Source organism: Typopeltis vanoorti, chromosome 21 (assembly GCF_054136105.1).
Source record: "Typopeltis vanoorti isolate ZY-2024b chromosome 21, IOZ_Tvanoo_1.0, whole genome shotgun sequence".
Classification (NCBI taxonomy): Eukaryota; Metazoa; Arthropoda; class Arachnida; order Uropygi; family Thelyphonidae; genus Typopeltis; species Typopeltis vanoorti.
Window position 1 is genome coordinate 84,113,159 of NC_143569.1, and position 20,244 is coordinate 84,133,402.

General features: G+C 34.8%; 1 protein-coding gene across 1 annotated transcript in view; it reads right to left on the reverse strand.

Annotated features, from left to right (window-relative positions):
• Positions 1 to 20,244, reverse strand: part of LOC150095067 (carcinine transporter-like) — a 229,181-nt gene that overhangs the window by 87,125 nt on the left and 121,812 nt on the right. Inside the window, exon 6 of the mRNA XM_090411186.1 lies at positions 2,372 to 2,376. Coding sequence (XP_090267312.1) covers positions 2,372 to 2,376 — 5 coding nt within the window. The remainder of the gene's footprint in view (positions 1 to 2,371; positions 2,377 to 20,244) is intronic.

Here is a 20,244-nt window from a genome sequence, read left to right on the forward strand (position 1 = left end):
TATACTCCCCATTCCAAAAACCATTGACAACCTTTGTGAATCTTCTCTGGAGCCTTTCCAACATATCCTCATCACCATGAAAACCCAGTAATCAGATCTGTACATAATAATCTATATGAGGCCTGATCAAGGCCATATACAATGGCATTATAACCTCTTTATTTCTACATGTCAGGGTCCTCCACATGGACCCTGATTGCCATTATCCATGATTCATTAATGCAAAACCTAGATGGTGCTTATAACATATTAATGACTTTAAAAGGAGATCCAGATTTTAATGGTAAAACAATTACCCAACTTGGGGAACCATTGAATGATATAGAAACTTTAATAAAAATTGACTAATAAACTGAATTTTATAACCAGCAAAGATTTTAAATTTAAAAATAAGGCACTTTTCAATATAGGTGACTTTATTTCAAACATGCAGTTTTGAAGGTCTGTGTGAAAACATTTATGGAACAACTGATATAATAGCATATGCATAATCAAATTTAATATAATGGCATATGCTCATTCACTTGGCAGGAAAAAATTATTATTATTATTATTATTATTCAAGCCTCCATGAATTCAAAAGACTCATCATGGGAGTTCCTCCCTAGGAAACACAAAGTATATCATACCACTCCTTGATCATTCTTGCTCTCACCAGTTCCACCACCGTCCATGCAAAGAAACCATTCCTCACCCTCTTGCTCACAACATCCTTTTGCAACTTCCAGGGATGGCCCCTTGTCATTGCTCCTTCCTGCTGTTCCACCAAGCAAAAGAATTTAGTGTCAACCTTGTAACTACCTCTCAACAGTTTAAAAGTCTCAATCACATCACCTTTCCTTCTTCTATCTACCGAACTCTGCAGTCAGCATTCCCTCAGGTGATCGTCATAACTAACAATGTACAGTCCTGAAGCCATCTTTGTTATCTGCTTCTGCACCCTTTCCACAATTAATTTATCCCCTTCATATTCTGGGGACCAAATTTGGGAACAATAATCGAAGTGTGGCCTGATCAAGGTCTTATACAATGGAACGATAACTCTCATCTCTGCATGTCAGTGTCTTTCTCAGTATTGCAGCAATCCACTGGGTTACCATCACCACCTTTGCAATATGTTCTCTGAATTTCAGTTTTCTATCCATCATCATCATCATCACAAGATCTCTTTTCTCCCTTACTTCCTTTAGCAGCTGCTCCAATTGAGTATGCAGTCTCCCATTGATGTGTCCAAAACTTCAAGACTTTACATTTTGCTGCATTAAACTGACACCCCCATTCATTCATTCACTTATCTGTCTAGTTTATTCAAATCTTCTTGCAGGGCTGCCACATCTGTACTATTACTGATAACCCGTCCCAGCTTCACTTCATTTGCAAACAACTGAATATCTGCTTACATTTCATTGACAATGTCACTGATATAAAGGTTAAACAATACAGGTCCAAGTACTGAGCCCTGTGGAACCCCACTTGTAACCTTCTGCTTCCTTGATATTGCCCAACCATACACAACTGATACCATTAGACAGCCAATCCTGAATCTAGTTGACTAGCCCATGTGCTATAACTTAAATATCAGCTTATTATGTGGCACCCTGTCAAATGCCTTTGCAAAATTCAAAAAAATTGCAGTATATGCCTTTCCTTCATCAACTGCTCTTGTCACTTTATTATAAAAGGCAATCATATTACTAAAGCAAGAGCACCCCTTAACAAATCCATGTTGACTGTCACAGATAACATTACCGTCATCTGCCCAACACTCTGCATAGTCCCTCACTAATTTCTTCAAGACCTTAACAACTACTGATGACACACAAACTGGCCTATAATTAGACACTTCCAGTCTGCTACCGCCCTTAGGCAATGGCACTATCTTATCTTCCTTCCATTCCTTGGGTACCTTTCCCATAGCCAGACTTTCATTGAAAAGCAGGTCAAAGGAGCTGTCAGTTCTTTAGCACATTATCTCAAAACCCATGATGAAATACCATTCAGTCCCCCAGCTTTACTGAAATCCACAGTACCTAGTATTTGGAACACACTCTCCTCTTGCACCTTTAAACCTCAAACCTGTCCTACCCCTCTGGTATTAAACCTTCTTCTCCAGGATGAAATACTCGAATAAAGTGCTCATTGAACAACTCCACTATGCCCTCTGCATCAGTCACTCTATTCCCATTTTTATCCCACAATGTCATTCTTCCACAATCATTTCTCCTCCTACTGGCCACATAGCTAAAACATTCCCTAGGATTTTCTTTGGATCTTAGTGTCAATTTCTTCTCATATTCCAGTTTTGCCTTCCTCACCATACTAGTCACTCGCCTGCCCTGAGTCTTATATTCTTCATGCATCTGTTCTCCACCCCCTCTGCTTATATTTCATCCATAATCTCTTTTTCACCTGAATATCCTGTTTGATATGGTTTGTCATCCACTTTACACCAAATTGTGTCCGCTTCTTTACTCGTGGAATACAGCTTGCTATTGCTGCTAACAAATATTCCTTCACCATTTCCCAAGCACTAATGATATCCCGGGCCTTCCAATTCTGTCCTCCATGGAACTGCCCCGAGTTGATATCTGAGACTATTATAATCACCTGCCTTATAATTCCACATATGTTCCCTTTTCTTTGATACTCCTGAATGTCTATTCATCTTCCAAGGCAAAACCACATGGTCACTCTCTCCAATGGGGAGGAGAGATGTCATCTCAGTTATTATCAGCTCTTCTGATGCTATCAAAACTCTTGAACCTCTTGTTCCCTCTATTACATGTTGCCTAAGACATTTGTCCCACAAGAATTCCAGAAATTCCATTCCCTTATTACTACATGTATTTTCCTCTTCCCAACTTACACTGCTCTAGTTAAAATCTTCCATAACTATCATTCTTCTTGCACTTGCCAAGCTCATTATAAATTATAAATTTTATATGATAAAAAAAAATATATATATATATATATTATATATATATATAAATATATATTTATATAAAATATATATTATAAACATTTTATATTATATATAAAATAGATATTATAAACATTTTTTTTATAATGCTCCACATTTAGAACACACAAACTACAATGCTATATTGCCTTACTGCATGATAAAATTTTACAGAAAAAATGTTTTCAGTTATGAGGATATAAAGGTTGTTTTATTTATATTTCATGTTAAAAAACTGAACCTCTTTATAAAGATTTTTTAAAAACTGTATTTTTAAAGTGAGCTTAAGGACTTATTCTTCTATTATATATCTGAAGGTTGTATATGTTATGGACTAAATGATTAATATGGGCATTATTTATAATGCCGGCCATTATGAATAATGACAAACAAAATCGGGCACTGTAATAAATTTCACATTGTATCATAATTTATCACATTGACGGGTCAATATGACTACTGCTATCATCTAGTCAGGCAAAGTGATAATAATGATACCTTTTTGGCAGTATTAAAAGTGGTAGGAGTTAGGGGAGGAGAAATTTCTTTTTGTCAAGAGATGTGAAGGGAACTTTGCTTGGGTCACTCAGATTTTTACAAAATCAGCATATTTGACAATGATAGAAAAAGTGAGACTCAAAAACCAAAGAGACTTGATCCATAACATATAAACATCATATAGAGGTATTGTAATATGCATATGACAATATGATTAAAAATTACGTTCACACTGAAGAAATATTTCAGATGTTGCACAATGCCTATATTGCTACTGGCCATGGCAGCAGAAACTGCATGGAAAAAGAATTAAGTACAAAATATAAAAATATTACAAGGGAGGTGATCATAATTTAGGTTAGGTTAGGTTAAGAGTTATTGGGATATTGCACCCTTCGATTGGAAAAATCTGAATTCAATTCTTGTTGTGCTGAAAGAAAACTTTATATGGAATTTTTCATTTGTCGAGTAAATACGGTAATTTTTTTAGCTTTCAAATTCTCAAGTATGGATCGTTGGTTAAAAACTGGATTTATAAAATGCACAAAAGAGAGTAATATAGCAGATATAGAAATAGGCAATTTCACTTGTCTCATTGATGATAAATTATTTATATTAAGTAAAAATGTATAGTATCTTTATAAATTTTGTTCTATTAAAAATAAATCTTTCTTTGGTTGAAATGTATATCTAAATTCAAATAAAACAGACTTAAATGAAATATATTTTTATTTATTATAATTATTATTATTTTGATTAGGGTTTGAAAAGGTACTTGGTAATAATGAAAATTAAAGAAGGGGTAAACAGATATCTGAAGTTTCAGAAACACCGATGTATCCAAATATCTAGTCTGAAACATTAGTACGATGTTCATTTTCTTAAATTCAGCTTCAAATTCGGATAGACGAAATAGCATCTATCCAAATATGCACTTCTTACATTTTTTTCAGCGTCATTTCAATTTTGAATGTGAAACATATTGAGTGTATTGTGTATTCTGTGTTTAAGTGACTTTGGACAATTTTTGACTTGTTTTTGTGAATTTGGATTATTATTCACGTAAAGTAAGTACATCTATTATATTTTTGCTAAGTTTGAAAATCAGTTTCATTGTTTCATTTTAGTTAATTATCTTATTTTGAAAACAAAAGATTTTTATCTTATGTTGGGTAGATGTCTAGAAAATAAGAGATTTATTTATATATTTGTTCTTGTTCTGGTTGGAAGACATTGGGGTTGGGGTCCTTTTACTAATTTCTTTAATAAATAATTTTAATATTCTAGAAATTTCTTAATTATTAAACAATTACCAGAATGTAAAAAATATTAAATAAATATCACTGAGAAATCAATCAGTGCCTAATATCTCTACTTGCTCATTTTCAAAAAAATACCTAATATTGTAAGCATATTTATTATTCAAAACATCTGAAAAATCAAATTCTTTAGTAAAAAAAAATAGTTTTAGGCAATTCACCATAAAATTAATAGGGGTTAAAAAATAAGTTTAAGGGAAAATTTCAGCATTTATTATTTATTTTGGTGGACAACTTTTAACGCTCTTCTTATTTTAAAGTCTAACCAAGTATGTTAAACCCCGGATGTCGGAAAAAAAAAAGCCAAAAAAAGTTTTCTGGTGCACAAAACAGGAAAAGACAATTGCAACGAGTACAACTGGAACATAAATTGGCTGGATCGCTGAATAAATTTTTAACTTCAGGACCACATAAAAAACGAAGAACAGAAAGTTCTGATGAAGCAAGTACTCCATGTAGCTCTACTACAGAAAAAGAGAGGACACAAGATAACTATGAGAAAACAAATGTCATATGTAAAAATGAAACTGGCTTGACAGGACTGTCTACAGAAGTTGCAGCAGAAGAAATATTGGATTCTGATTCAGCGAAACACGAAACTTCAAATTTTACTTTAAATTTTAATGTTAATGATCCAGGTACTTGGCCGAATCCTATAGCTACCAAAGTTAGAGATTGTTTAGTTGAGCATTGCCCGCATCAAGTAGTTAATAAAGAATTTCCCAAAGATGAATCTGGCCACAAGTTTTCTGATTTATACTATATTTTGTTCTCCAAAGGAAGTAAGTGGATAGCCTCAATAGCACAGTTAGTATAGACAAAGCCCTTTAGGTGGAGAGCCCTGAGTTTGAATTTCATCTAGGATATGAAGAACCTTTATGTGGACTTTTCAACTGAAATTGAGCCAGCCGATCTCATACAGAGGTAGCAGAGTTTTTTGTCCTGGAAATTTGAATTTTTCATACAGCAAAACAGACAAACTGCACACATTTTGTAGTCACAGTATACAAATGCAGAGAGGATTAAATGCCCTATCATAAACAGTATCAAGTTTGTAAGAAGCCAAGTTACTTGGCCATAACAATCCTACAATAAAAGAGAAAATGATGAAATGAGAAAGTAAGTGGTACACTTCTAACTTTTTGAAATCAGTAATCTCCTGGTTTCCATCTCGTGCATCACTCAGGTTAAGTGCATTCCTATTGCAAGTTGAATAATATGCAATATTCCAAATCTTGATTGATATTTATTCATATGTACTCATGTACATTTTACAGTCGATTTTGATGAACTGAAGAATTAAAAATATAAGTTTTTTCTAGGAGGTATATAAGTTTCTTATAAGTTTTACTCAAACTACCGTGTTTGAGTAAAACTTTAGTTTAATATAAACCAAAATCCACATTCGATGTTTCGACCTTTATATCAAGGTCATCTTCTGGAGCATATATACTATATACAGAGAAACAAGCTGCACTACAATCTACATGGTTTGTTAAAGTTAATGACCAACCGTTACAACAATTATTGGCCTGCCCTCTGGTGAAAAAAAAAAAAAAAAAAACTTACTACATCAATGCTAGAGTCCTATTATTAATATCATCTATTGTTGTAAAATTACATTGGGAGCAACAGTTGGTCAGTAACTCTGTATATATAGTATATATACTCCAGAAGATGACCTTGATATATAGGTCGAAATTGAATGTGGATTTCGATTTATATTAAACTAAAGTTTTACTCAAACACGATAGTTGTCTCCATAATTTTCCAAACTGTACTGTATAAATGAAAATCATAAAGGAGACTAACATTTGTATAGAAAATGAGGAGATAGGTTCTGTAACACTCAATTAAAATTATATTTACATATTTTTAAAAATAAAAATAGCATTTTTATATATAGATACACAACAAAGATTTAAAGATAATAAATGTGCCACAGTAAATAAGAAGATAAAGGTGTAAAACATTCAAAATAAAGTATGTGCTTAATACATTTTCTACAATGCCCATTTCATGCCCACACTGCCAAACTTGCTTAAAAATTTGGAACGTACTCTATGTCATATAATACTGTATTTATAAGACTGCAAATATCATTACAGTATTATTAACAAGAAAAGGTAAGTACAAAACGTGCTATGAAACAAAAATACTTTCATTTAAACAATTCATAAAGCTACATAACGATACAGTACAGTACATATAGTGACACTTGAACAATAGTCTCCTTATATTATTTTTAAACAATTCACGTTAATGAAAAATACTGTAGCATATTACCAATGGGTACAAAACCCATAAGCACCCTTTTTATAAATAGCTTTTTAATACAAGTATTTTTTTTTGTTGTTTTTTCTTAAACTGTGTTAAACCAAAATTATGCCATATAGAATGAACATGTGTAGAAAAATTTTGATCATGCAAAACTGAAATCATGCATTTCAAGTACCATTTAAATCACTCTATGTTTTCTATCTGAGGATTCAAAGGTTCATATTTTCTACCAGAGTAAAAGAGGCCCTCTGGTTTCAGCAATTTATTTTTTAACTTTAAATTTCATTTTATATGCTGATATATACAATATTTATTTATTGTCTTCCTCTGGTGTTGTTTATGCTTTGAAGCACTGCCATGAATAATCACTAATGCTCAAGCCTTTCATTACAACTATAAGGTTAAGCCATCCTTTCCTTATTTACATCTTTTGGCTACTCATATAGGAAAATATGACTTCCGCATTACTTCAACCTTGGTATCACCTCTGGGTCTGGCTCACACTGATGAGACCTCAATAAAGGTCGAAACTGGTCTGGGTAGTGACCCTTCCCATAATGCATAGAATTATACGTCTACAAGGATATGTGCTTTCATTATGGGATACTAAGGCAAGTGATGTGAATTCATTAGCTTCTATATACGAGTTGCCCCAGTCCTAAAAATACTTCAGGCGCAAACTGTTGTTAGATGAACAAAAAGAACATCGCAAGGAACTGTTTGGATCTCTTGCAATGTATTAAGGATGAACCAGATTTGTTGAATTCGGTAATTACTTGTGATGAAACTTGGATATTTATGTATGATCTGGAAACTAAGTGACAATCAATGCAGTAGAACTCAGCAACATCTCCAAGACCAAAAAAAAAAAGCGCGCATGAGTTGTTCGACGTTCAAGGCCATTTTGATTGTTTTCTTCGATATCCAGGGTATTGTAATGGCAGAGTTGGTTCCCAGTGGCCAGACAGTAAATCAGCAGTATTCCTTGAAATCTTGACAAAACTGAGTGAACGCATGAGTAGGAAACGAACAGAATAATGGAGAAACAGTTGGATTTTGCACCAAGACAATGCGCCAGCCCACAATGCTTTGTCTATGAAGCAGCTTTTAGCTAATCACAACATCACTTTGCTTGAGCACCCACCCTATTTGCCAGACCTGGCTCCCTGCAACTTCTACCTCTTCCCAAAGATCTAGTTGGTGCCCAAAGGAACGCATTTTTTGTAGGTAGAAGATGTGAAAGCAAAAACGACGGAGATCCTCAACAGTCTTTTAGAAAATGATCTGCAGAATTGCTTTGAACATTGGCAGCATCGCACACAGCTGTGTACGATGAAGGAACTATTTTGAAGGAGATCATAGTTGATGTTCTCAATTTGTTAAATAAAAAGAGATACAGGCACAATCTAGTTTTTTCTGTGTCAGACCTCATATAATTTCTTGGTATCTTTAATTTATGCTTGTATTCAGTTTTATGGCACCTTTGTCATCTGATCTCTTTTACAGTACTCTTTGCTCCATTTCTAAACTTCTCAAAAGCCTCCAGAACATTTGCCACCTTCATGATATTCATTTATCTTTGGTGCAAAAAAGGTGTCCGATATGGTCTAACACATCATCATTCACTGGAATGATGTGTTAGACTTTTTTTGAAATCTTTTTCCACCAGACATCACAACATTATTTGAACAATTTCCTCTAATTTCTTTTGGAGGAATAATGTTTTTTAACAACCAAGAGTTTGAATTAGCAATGAGCCATCCTCTCTCTCCTCCATCAGTTGATCTCTACATGGAGAAATTTTGAAAAGGAATTTCTTGTTACGACCACTTTGAAACCATTTGTTTCAAATGGTGAATTTGAAATATGACATATTCATTACTTGGAAACATGACCTCCTAAATTTATAATTATTTCTTCATTCTCTTAACTTTTAAACCTGCAATCAATTTTATATCAAAACTAGAATTGGATGTTAAATTCTCTTAAATGTCCTCATGAAAAAGAAACCTCACAATGATGTCACTCTAAAAGTATATCATAAGTCTACTCATGTGGTACATTATCTTCATGTTTCATCACCCTTTCCAAAATGTTATGATCCAAAATTGTTATTTCCAAAAGCTACGCGTCACCCATACTATTGTGTCAAGAATCAATCACGTTCAATTTTAAAGCATAAAGATAAACTTAAGAGGGAACTTCATATTTAAATTTATTAGTTTCGATAGTTATTCCAAAAAAATCAACAAGATTTTATTTTAAAATCATTCCTGTCTTCATAACCAGAATGTCCAATATACAGATTCAGTCACCATTCCATACACTGGTGATCTATCCATTAGGACTGTTTCTCTTTTCAAAAATCATAACATTAGATGATTTTCCAGCCTATTCAAACAGTTTGCAGCCTATGGTCTCCAAAGGGCAAGAGTATATAGAATACTATGCTTATATGGTCTGACCTACATCAGACAAACAAGTTATGGATTCGAAGTAAGAAAGAAGAAAGAACATGTGAGAGATATTGAGCATAAAAAAGAAAGATCTGGCCTGGCCAACCATACCTCATCCACTAAACCATACAATAAACTGAGATCTTTCTACTATGCTGTATTTGGAAGAAAACTTTTATTCCAGACAGATTCTAAAAAAATCTGTTACAGTTATCCATTTACACAGATCTTTGAAGAATCAATGACATCTGGAAGGGGTGCTTAAGGGTCAAAGCTGTATAACTGAGAGGAGACCTCCACGTAACCTTTAAAGGAATGCAGAGAACCAACCAGGGCTTCTGTCCTAATGTCCAATCCTCACCTTCTCGTGGTGCACCCTGTTGGGTATCTACTTGGATACTGAACGAATGAGGATGGGCTGGCAATTTGGGATTTAGCCAACCAAACTGTATTCTTATTGGTTAAACCAAAATAAAAAATGATGGTAGAACATGACAAAATTTCATGCCGGCTGGGGCGTCGCCCGGTTAAACAAGGTCCCCATTGTTTTCGCCAGGGAACCAGGGTGAACAGCGAAAAGTCAGCTACTGGAACAAATCTGAAAACAAACCCCAACTCAATATCACCAGAGTTAAAGATCGGTACTATCAACATAAGAAGCCTGAATGGCAAAGAAATGGAGCTAGCTGAAGAATTAGATAAGTACCAGATCGACATAATAGGGGTGACTGAAACAAAAAAGACAAAAACTGGTGAGATCTTTCTGAGCAATAAATACAAAATGTTATATTCAGGCAATGACAATCAAGGAAAAGAAGGAGTAGCCATAGTATTCAACACTAAATACGAGGCTAATCTTCTTGAATGGCAGGCAGTCTCCAGTAGAGTAACGTGTGCAAATATGAGAATGGGGAACTGGACAATGAGACTTATTTGTGCCTATGGTCCCAGAGAAGGTTCTACTAAGGTAGAAGTGGAGGAATTTTTTGAGGCTTTAGAAAAAGCAACTGACACAATGAAAAAGGAAAAGTTGGTCCTTGTTGGGGATCTAAATAGCAGAGTAGGAAATGATTGTGAGACATACAAAAATATTTTGGGAAAATTTGGAGAAAAGAGCAAAGCTAATAATAATGGCAAATATCTGTTGGGTTTCTGCTCAGGACATGGACTGGTTATTACTAACACCATGTTCCAACATAAAAATGTGCACAAATTCACATGGAGAGAAGAGGCAAGGAATAAGAAAAGTCTCATTAACTATGTTATTGTTGATAGTGATGTTTTCTCCCTGGTGCAGAACACCAGAGTGTATAGAGGATTTGAAATTGGAAGTGATCACTATTGAGTCTTGAACAGGATAAAATTGAATTTCATATTGAAAAGAATAACATGTAAGAAAGTTTTATAGCAAATAAAAGTTGAGCAGTTCTCAGATGTGAACTGTAGACTAAAATACACAAAGATTATTGAAGAAAAAATGAAAGAGTTTGAGAACAGGAATCAAACCTTGTAGATTCAGTGGCAAACTTGGAAGAAAACATTGACTGATTCTGCCAGAGAGGCATGTGGTGAGGTTGTCTGCAAGGATAAAAAAATCAGAACACAGGAGGTTAAAGAGGCAGTGAAAGTAAAGAAGAAAGTATATCAAAAGTTCCTGTCAAATAAGTCAGCTTGTGCTCTTAGAGAATACAGAGACAAATGCAAGAATGCTAAACACTGTGTAAAACTAGCTAAACAAAAGTCATAGGAGGACTTTGGCAAGAATATAGAAAATAAATATCAAGAAGGTGGCAAAATATTCTGGAGGTTGTTGAAGAAGCTTAGGAATCGAGGAAACAGTGCTGTAAAAGGAATTAGAGATGATAAAGGTGGCTCGAAAATGGGAGAAAAAGATATCCTTGAAGAAAAAGAAATGGTTGAAATGTGGAATGGTAGCAGGAGTAGATGATATTCGACCAGAAATGCTGAAGTATGGTGGTATAAGAGTCTTACAGTGGCTGCACTGCAGAGTTCATAAAGCCTGGGCAGAGGGACGAATTCCCAATGATTGGAGTAGAGCTCTCATAGTACCCATATATAAAAAGGGAAATAAAACTGAATGTGAGAATTACAGAGGTATTTCCCTACTGAGTGTTCTTGGCAAGATCTATGCAAGTATACTTGAGAAACGGTTGAGAAGAATTGTGGAAGAAAAGCTTGGTGAAGAACAAGCTGGATTCAGGCCAAATAGAGGCTGTCAGGATAAGATCTTCACTTTACGACAAATAGTCGAGAAAGCATGGGAATATAACAGAGATCTGTATTTAAGTTTTGTCGATTTGGAAAAGGCATATGACAAGGTGCCAAGAGAGAAGCTATTCAATATGCTACAGTTATATGGTGTCAATGGGGCATTATATCAAGCAATACTTAGTCTTTATTTGAGTTGTATGTCAGCAGTTAGAATTGAAGGAAGTACAGGAAGATGGTTTAATGTTAAATCTGGTCTGAGACAAGGATGTACATTATCCCCTCTGTTATTCATTATCTATATGGATCACATTATGAAGGAAAGTGGTATTAAACATGATATCAAAATTGGAGATGTTAATGTCAGCTCTTTGCTTTATGCGGATGATGTTATACTTCTAAATAAATCCACTACAAGTCTGCAAGATTCTCTGACTAAATTGAATAGCTGTTGTAATAGATATGGTATGAAGGTCAGCAATAAAAAGACAAAGACAATGAAAATAGGCAGAATCATTGAAAAGGGCAACTGTGTTGTGAATGGAGAACCTGTGGAACAAGTGAAACATTTCAGCTACTTAGGCACGATTTTTACTGAAGATGGTAAATTAAATATAGAAATAGACAACAGAATCAGCAAAGCTGTTATGGCAGGAAGTCAATTGAATAAATTTATATGGAATAAGAGAGAAATTAGTCGGAACACTAAATTGGCTATACAAGACAGCATTCAAACCAGTTTTAACTTATGGATCTGAGAGCTGGGTCAGAAGTAAAACATTTGACCAAAGACTAGAAACCACAGATATGAGAGTCCTGAGAAAGATTATACGTGTGAACAGATGGCATCAATGGCAATATCATATTAAAAACGAGGATATTAGGAAAGAACTTGATATTGTCAACATCCAGGAATGCGTTAGCAGAGCTAATCTCAGGTGGTATGGTCACTTAAACAGAATGGACGAAGAAAGATTAGCAAAACAAGTGTTCTCTGCCAGGTTGGCAGCAAAACGACCCAGAGGAAGACCAAGATATAGGTGGATTGATACGGTAAAATAATACAAAGTGCCTTAGAAGATAGAAATATAAATCTGATAATGTTGGAGTCTTGACAAGTAACAGACTGATTTGGAGGAAAATTGTAGATAGGAAGTTAGTAATGATGCAATTTTTTTTCATGTAGTACTATCATATCCTGTACACTCCTTGAGGGTACATGGCAGGAATTTTATGATGATGATGATGACGACATATGGAAATCTCTCATCAAATCCTTCAGCATCTCAGATTTAAATTTCTCCAACAATCAGCTCCAGTCTTTGCATGACAGCTAATGATGGCATGCAACTTCACATTTCATGCTTTAGTATGAATCAATTTATCTTCTTTTGTAATAAATTTTCAGCATTTAGACAACTTTGTTGTTATTTGTTTTTATATATATTTTTGTGCTTTATTTAAAACACTGATGAAGCCACCAGTTTCAATGTGAGCAAAACTACCTAGATATTACTTTCTAAATAACTAATATATAAAAATAAATAAATCTACTTAAGTATAAAGAGCTAATAAGCTTCATTTCGGCAATGAAAACATTACTTAAATTAAGGGGATATTAAATCCCACATAGTTTTAAAACCGAATAAGAAACTCAAAGATCGGAATCAGAGAGTTTCTTGCCGAATATAGTAAACTATAAAGAATCGGCGACACTAGCGTTAGCCAATGCAAGTGATCCTAGTACGTAGTACAATACCGGGGCAACTCGTTGCAAAGGTGGGGGAAAGTTCAGATCGCTATTCTTAGGTATTTTCCATAATGTAAAAACACATTTCCTAGGAAATGTATGCTGTTATTACATTATGGAGGGAGGTCACTACCCAGACCAGTTTCAGCCTTTTTTGAGACTTCATCAGTGAGTAGCTAGACCTAATACCAAAGTGTATAGCGAAAAGAACTTATGTACTCTGCGAACGAGTTTTCCAAACAGGTGCAACAATTAAGTTACTTAAGTATAAAGAGCTAATAAGCTTCATTTCGGCAATGAAAACATTACTTAAATTAAGGGGATATTAAATATCCCCTTAATTAGATACTAAGAATAGCGATCTGAACTTTCCCCCACCTTTGCAACGAGTTGCCCCGGTATTGTACTACGTACTAGGATCACTTGCATTGGCTAACGCTAGTGTCGCCGATTCTTTATAGTTTACTATATTCGGCAAGAAACTCTCTGATTCCGATCTTTGAGTTTCTTATTCGGTTTTAAAACTATGTGGGATTTAATATCCCCTTAATTTAAGTAATGTTTTCATTGCCAAAATGAAGCTTATTAGCTCTTTATACTTAAGTAACTTAATGGTTGCACCTGTTTGGAAAACTCGTTCACAGAGTACATAAGTTCTTTTCGCTATACACTTTGGTATTAGGTCTAGCTACTCACTGATGAAGCCTCAAAAAAGGCTGAAACCGGTCTGGGTAGTGACCTCCCTCCATAATGTAATAACAGCATACATTTCCTAGGAAATGTGTTTTTACATTATGGAAAATACCTAAGAATAGCGATCTGAACTTTCCCCCACCTTTGCAACGAGTTGCCCCGGTATTGTACTACGTACTAGGATCACTTGCATTGGCTAACGCTAGTGTCGCCGATTCTTTATAGTTTACTATATTCGGCAAGAAACTCTCTGATTCCGATCTTTGAGTTTCTTATTCGGTTTTAAAACTATGTGGGATTTAATATCCCCTTAATTTAAGTAAATAAATCTATTTTAATCCAACAATGTACTATTTTAATGTTATTCTCATTCATTCCTTTCATACACTACCTACTGAAAGATCTTTAGCAAATAATGAAGACAAAGTTCCAGCAAGTATCTTGCATATTCTCTAAAAATTCATGGTGGCATATCATCCATCTACATAGCCTTAACAGCATCTAACTTACTCAACACCTCACATATCCCTGGTTCATTCCAGTATTTCTGTAGCCCTATAGCATTTGCTCCCTTGTGACTGTTGCATAGCCCCATTCACACCAGTATGAAATACATTAACAAAGTGCTCATTAAATAATTTCACTGCACTTTTGTAGTGGGCACTTGGGCATAACTACTATATGTCAGTATCACAATTATCCAATCTCATCTGATATTACACTTTTATTTCCTTATCATGCTTATCACTTTTTTTAGTTTCCATTTTATACTCTCAAACTTGATCAGTGCTTTCTTTTACCTCCTCCATTACAACTCTTTTCTACACTGTTTGCCTAATTTTGCTGTTCATCTATTTCACTCCTTATTTATTTGCCTTATAATGTGAATAAATAAGAATGAACAAATAAGAAATTATATTCTTGTTTTTATCGTTTTACCCAAGCATGAGCGCGATTTTTTATTTTTTTTTAATTTTTTTATTTTACAAAGGCATTTTACAGGATGCCACAGATAAGCTGATATTTAAGTTATTATTATTACGGGCAACACTCCAAGGAGTCCTTAGACTCATCGAGGGAGGCCCTAACATCATGTCAAGAACAACTATTCGACATTCGCATAGCACCCACAACAGATTCTGGCAGCTTATTCCACTCATTCACCACTCTAAAAGTAAAAAAACTAGCTCTAACACCCTTACTAACCACACTCTTGCCCAGCTTCCATGGATGTCCCCTAGTCCTCCCACCACCAGTCCTGTTCTCAAAAATATCCTCTGAATTAATCCTATAGAAACCCTTCAGCAATTTGACTGTCTCAATCATATCTCCCCTTTTCCGCCTATTAACCAATTTTTGCAACCCACAAATCTTCAACCTGTTCTCATAAGGTTCATTCCATAGTCCTTGCTATTATCTTGGTCACTCGTCTCTAGATCCTCTTCACCTCCTCCCCATCAAGAAGAAACTCTGGCACCCATATCTGGGCACAGTAATCTAGATGGAGTCTAATAAAGGCTCGATACAGAGGAACAATAACCTGTTTGTCTCTGCTCGTTAAAGTGTTTTTCAGCAACCAAGTGATTTGATGAGCTGATTAACCACTTTTGCAATGTGCTCCCTAAACTTCAACTCCCTATCCGCCAACACTCCCAAGTTACAGTACATGGATTTAGATGTCAGGTTAATGAATTGGATTGGGGAGTAGCTGTCTGATAGGTGTTCATAGTGCATGCGAAGGTTCTCTGTCATCTTGGAGAACAGGGATTGGGACATCTGCTGGACATATCATGTAATTTTATCCTTTAGTTCATCAAGGTTTGAAGTTGGATTATGGTAGAATAACCAATTCTTCTCCAAACAACGGCATCAAGTGATGTGAAGGAGAATGTGAAGGGTATGGGAATTCTGCATGCAAACATTGAAATGAGTCTCCAAGGGTAGTGTTCTGATAAATAAGGTCTAGAATCACATGATGTGTGATAGGTTGCTCTGTCCATTTTGGAATATCTGTACATAAAATGGAATGTTTTTTACATGATGCAACTTATGCAAATCCTGAATGAATGAAACCCATACATTCTCGATGTAACATTCACTATTCAAGGTCATGGTTACACTACTCTCTTCACAAGTAGGGCCCAATTATGCCATGGCCAGAAACTGCACATCATGCAGCATCCTTCTTGTTGTTGTGAAGAGGTTTCTCTTGTACAAATCAGGTCTTTAGAAAACAAGAAACCTGTAGGTTTGTCTGTTTACATGACTGCTTAGATGGAAATTTGCTTCGTCTGAGAACCAGACATTACGGAAGAAGGACGAAATCTTCATAGACATTGACCAGCATGGTTGCACAGTATTCCAGCCATGCAGCATATTCCATTGCTATTAAACAATGACCCACCTAATGACATAAGGAAAGGCACCCAGCTCCTTAAGGATTCTCTGTGGTGACCACCTCCGTATCCCAAGTTTTACCACTGTTCGGCATTGACTGCATTTCGGAGACTGTAACACTTACTCTAGCACATGTCCATGATTCTCATTTGTATTAACAGTGTGTTGTCTCCCTGAATGCCCTTTTCATTGCAGCAGAACACTCCTGGTATGTTGGAACCTCTCAATTAAGGCAATGATGACACTATTGCTTGGGGCATGAACTGCTCACAAACATGTCATAGGCTTGGATCATTTGCTTTACCAACTCCATATGAACGAAAATAATGTTCAACAATAAATGTCTTTTCTTCCAATGTCAACAATAGAGTAGCCTCTATACATGCTCTTCTATTAATGTGCATGCAGTCATATGGCATATCTCATAGCACGTGTACTGAAGGTGGGAGGATGTTGAAGTTCAGTACTGCTTTCTTTTTTTTCTCACCATACCGTACAAGTAACTTGTTGAGTTGTTACTTCATATGTTCATTCTTGAGTATAAGATAAAAACAAGAATTTCATGTTAAGTGAAGTTTAATTCTAATATGCCTTGTATTAAATCCTGCTATTTTATTTCCTTTTGAAACTTTAAAGCAATTTAAATGTCTTACTAATCAGTAGCTAATGAAAAAGTAGTAAGTCCAGTGATGGGAGTGTCATCTTACAGCCTCTGAACTGGCATATATTATATGCAAGTATTAGTATACAAACTTCATGTCCTATATGAAGATACAAAACATTTGCTTATGTCATTATTCCTTTATATTGCTTAACTAGTTTGCGATCTTACCAGCTTTCTTTCAGATCACTTATATATTCCTGTTTACCCAGATATGTGTAGCCCCATCCTGTTCAAGGCCATCACTCTATACTATTTCTCTTCACTCTAGTTGCTATACTCTCTGCACCACATCCCCCCCCCCCCAACTCTGACTAATTTCAGTGCTTCTTACTCTCATCTGCTACCTCAAATTTCCAGAATTTTATCACTCTGTGCTGTGATAATCCTCTCTTACATTTATATCCAATATCCTTCCACAATCTGCTCTTCTTTGTTCCTCATTCTCTCTGATTCTTTTCTACATTCAATAAACATGAATGAAAATATAATATATTAAGGTATCATAAATATGTATATCAAAAGCAAAAAAAAAAAAAGAAATCAATTGGGAAACTGATGCAGGACATGATATAGGAAATTAAACTAAAGCGCTGCTGTAAGAATAGCCTATAATGAATTCTAAATATGAATTTGGTCTAAATACAGCCAATAAAATGAAGGTAAGCAGATATCACAATGCTGCAAACAGGAATAATAACCAATAGTAAGAAAATCCACATAAAAGTAGATCTTGATTTTTTTTTTTTTTTTTTTTTTTTTTTTATGGGAAAGGTGCCCAAGGAGTGTAAGATTGCATAAGATTGCCATTGCATAAGGGTGATAGTAAAATGAAAGTGTCAAACTACAGACTACTTTGTATTTCATCAGTAGTTATTAAGATTTGGGAGAAATTAGTGAGGGATTTTTTTTTACAACACTGGGCAGAGTCAGCATGGAATTGTTAATGGGTGCTCTTCTTTTAGTAATCTGATTACCTTTTATAAAAGTAACAAGAGCAGTAGATAAGGGAAAAGCATATTCTGCCATTTTTTTTTTCTTATTTTACAAAGGCATTTTAAAGGGTAAAATTTATTTTACATGATAAGCTGATATTTAAGTTACAGTACATGGATTTAGATGTCAGGTTAATGAATTGGATTGGAGATTAACTATCTGATAGATATCAAAGAATTGTATATGAGGGAGTGGTATTTATTAAGGGAAAAAGATTACAAGTGGGGTCCAATAGGGCATAGTACTGGGACCTGTATTCTTTCACTTTTATATCAATGATATTGTCAATGAACTGCATGGGGATATTCAGTTGTTTGCAGATGATGTGAAGATGGATTATTAGTAACAATGTAGATGTGGTAGCCCTTCAAGAGGATTTGAATAAACTAGATGGATAAGGCAATTAATGAATGGGGATGTCAGTTTAATTTCAGTTAAATGTAGTTTTGAAATTTGGGATACATTGATGGGAAGCTGTCTGTTGAAGGAACCATACTGAAGGAAGTGGGAACAGAAAGGGGTGTTATGGTGATGATTGAAAGAAACTTGAAATTCAGGAAACATATTACAAAGGTGTGAAGGTAACTTGGAGGATTGCTGCAATACTGAGAAGGATGCTGACCAGTAGAAATAAAAGAGTTGTCATTCCATTGTATATATAACCTTGATCAGACAACACCAGACTATTGTGCTCAAATTTGCTCCCCAGGATTTGAAGGGGATAAATTAACCGTGACTTAATCTCAGGACTGTACAATGTTAGTTAAGAGGATAGAGAAAATGTGGACTGCAAAGTTTGGTAGATAGAAGAAGGAGAAGTGATATGATTGAGACATTTAAACTGTTGAGAGGTAGTTACAGGATTGACACTGGTGAGTTCTTTTATTTGGGGAAACAGGGGTAAGGAATGAGGACAAGGGGCCATCCCTGGAAGTTACAAAAGGAAGTTGTGAGAAAGAGGATGAGAATGGTTTCTTTGCATGGAGGGTGATTGAACCTTGGAATTCATTGCCTGATAGGGTGTGAGAGCACAAACAGTGAATGGATTCAAAGGTTCAGTCACCCTCCATGCAAAGAAACCATTCTCATCCTTTTTCTCACAACTTCCAGGGATGGCCCCTTGTTCTCATTCCCTCCCCCTGTTTCCTCAAAAAAGGAGTAGTATGATAGACTGTTTTCTGGGAGGGCTTCCCATGATGAGTGCTGTTACTCCATGGAGGTCCTAAATCATTATAATAATAATAAATTATTTTAAAAAATAAGTATTAAAATTGTATTACAAAATAATGTAATATGAACTTTATTTAATTTATTTTCCAATTTTCTTCTTGCATACACATGAAATTCAATGTCCAACCATAAATGACCAAACCAACCAAATAATGAGCATATGAAGCTATGTTATCAGTAAGTAAAGCAGCACTGTTATTTTTGGAATGGAACAGTTTTAAAAAGGAACTTACCAGCAGAAGAAACCAGGACAGGTTTTCCAAATGTAACAAAAAAAAAAATTATAAAACAAATTAAAAATTAATATTAATTATAAAATCTAAAATGTATAGGTAGGACTCGACAAATACATTTGCCCACTCACTTTTAGTGAGTGGATTTTGCCAGCAGGCGAATAGCTAAAGACTAAACAAAATAGAAGAGTTTTTATTTAATAAAAAATAACTTTCTAAACAAAAATGTTTTAATGTTAAGAAAAACAGAAGAATATGCATAATATAAATGGTCATTCTAGTAACAAAAACTAATGGTATATATTATATTTTCCAAAGAAATTAATGTTTTTACTTTCTATTTTCATTATTTATTGACTTCTCCTTGGAATAGGAGAAGTCAATAAATAATAAATTTACACTCACACAATGAAATGTTCTCTAAACAAAGACACAACACCATTAAATCACTTTATGGAACTACTATTGACCTACTGGGATATATGATTTAAAAAAAAAGGGGGAGGCTTGGGTGAATACATTTTTTTGTGTGGCAAGTAGGAT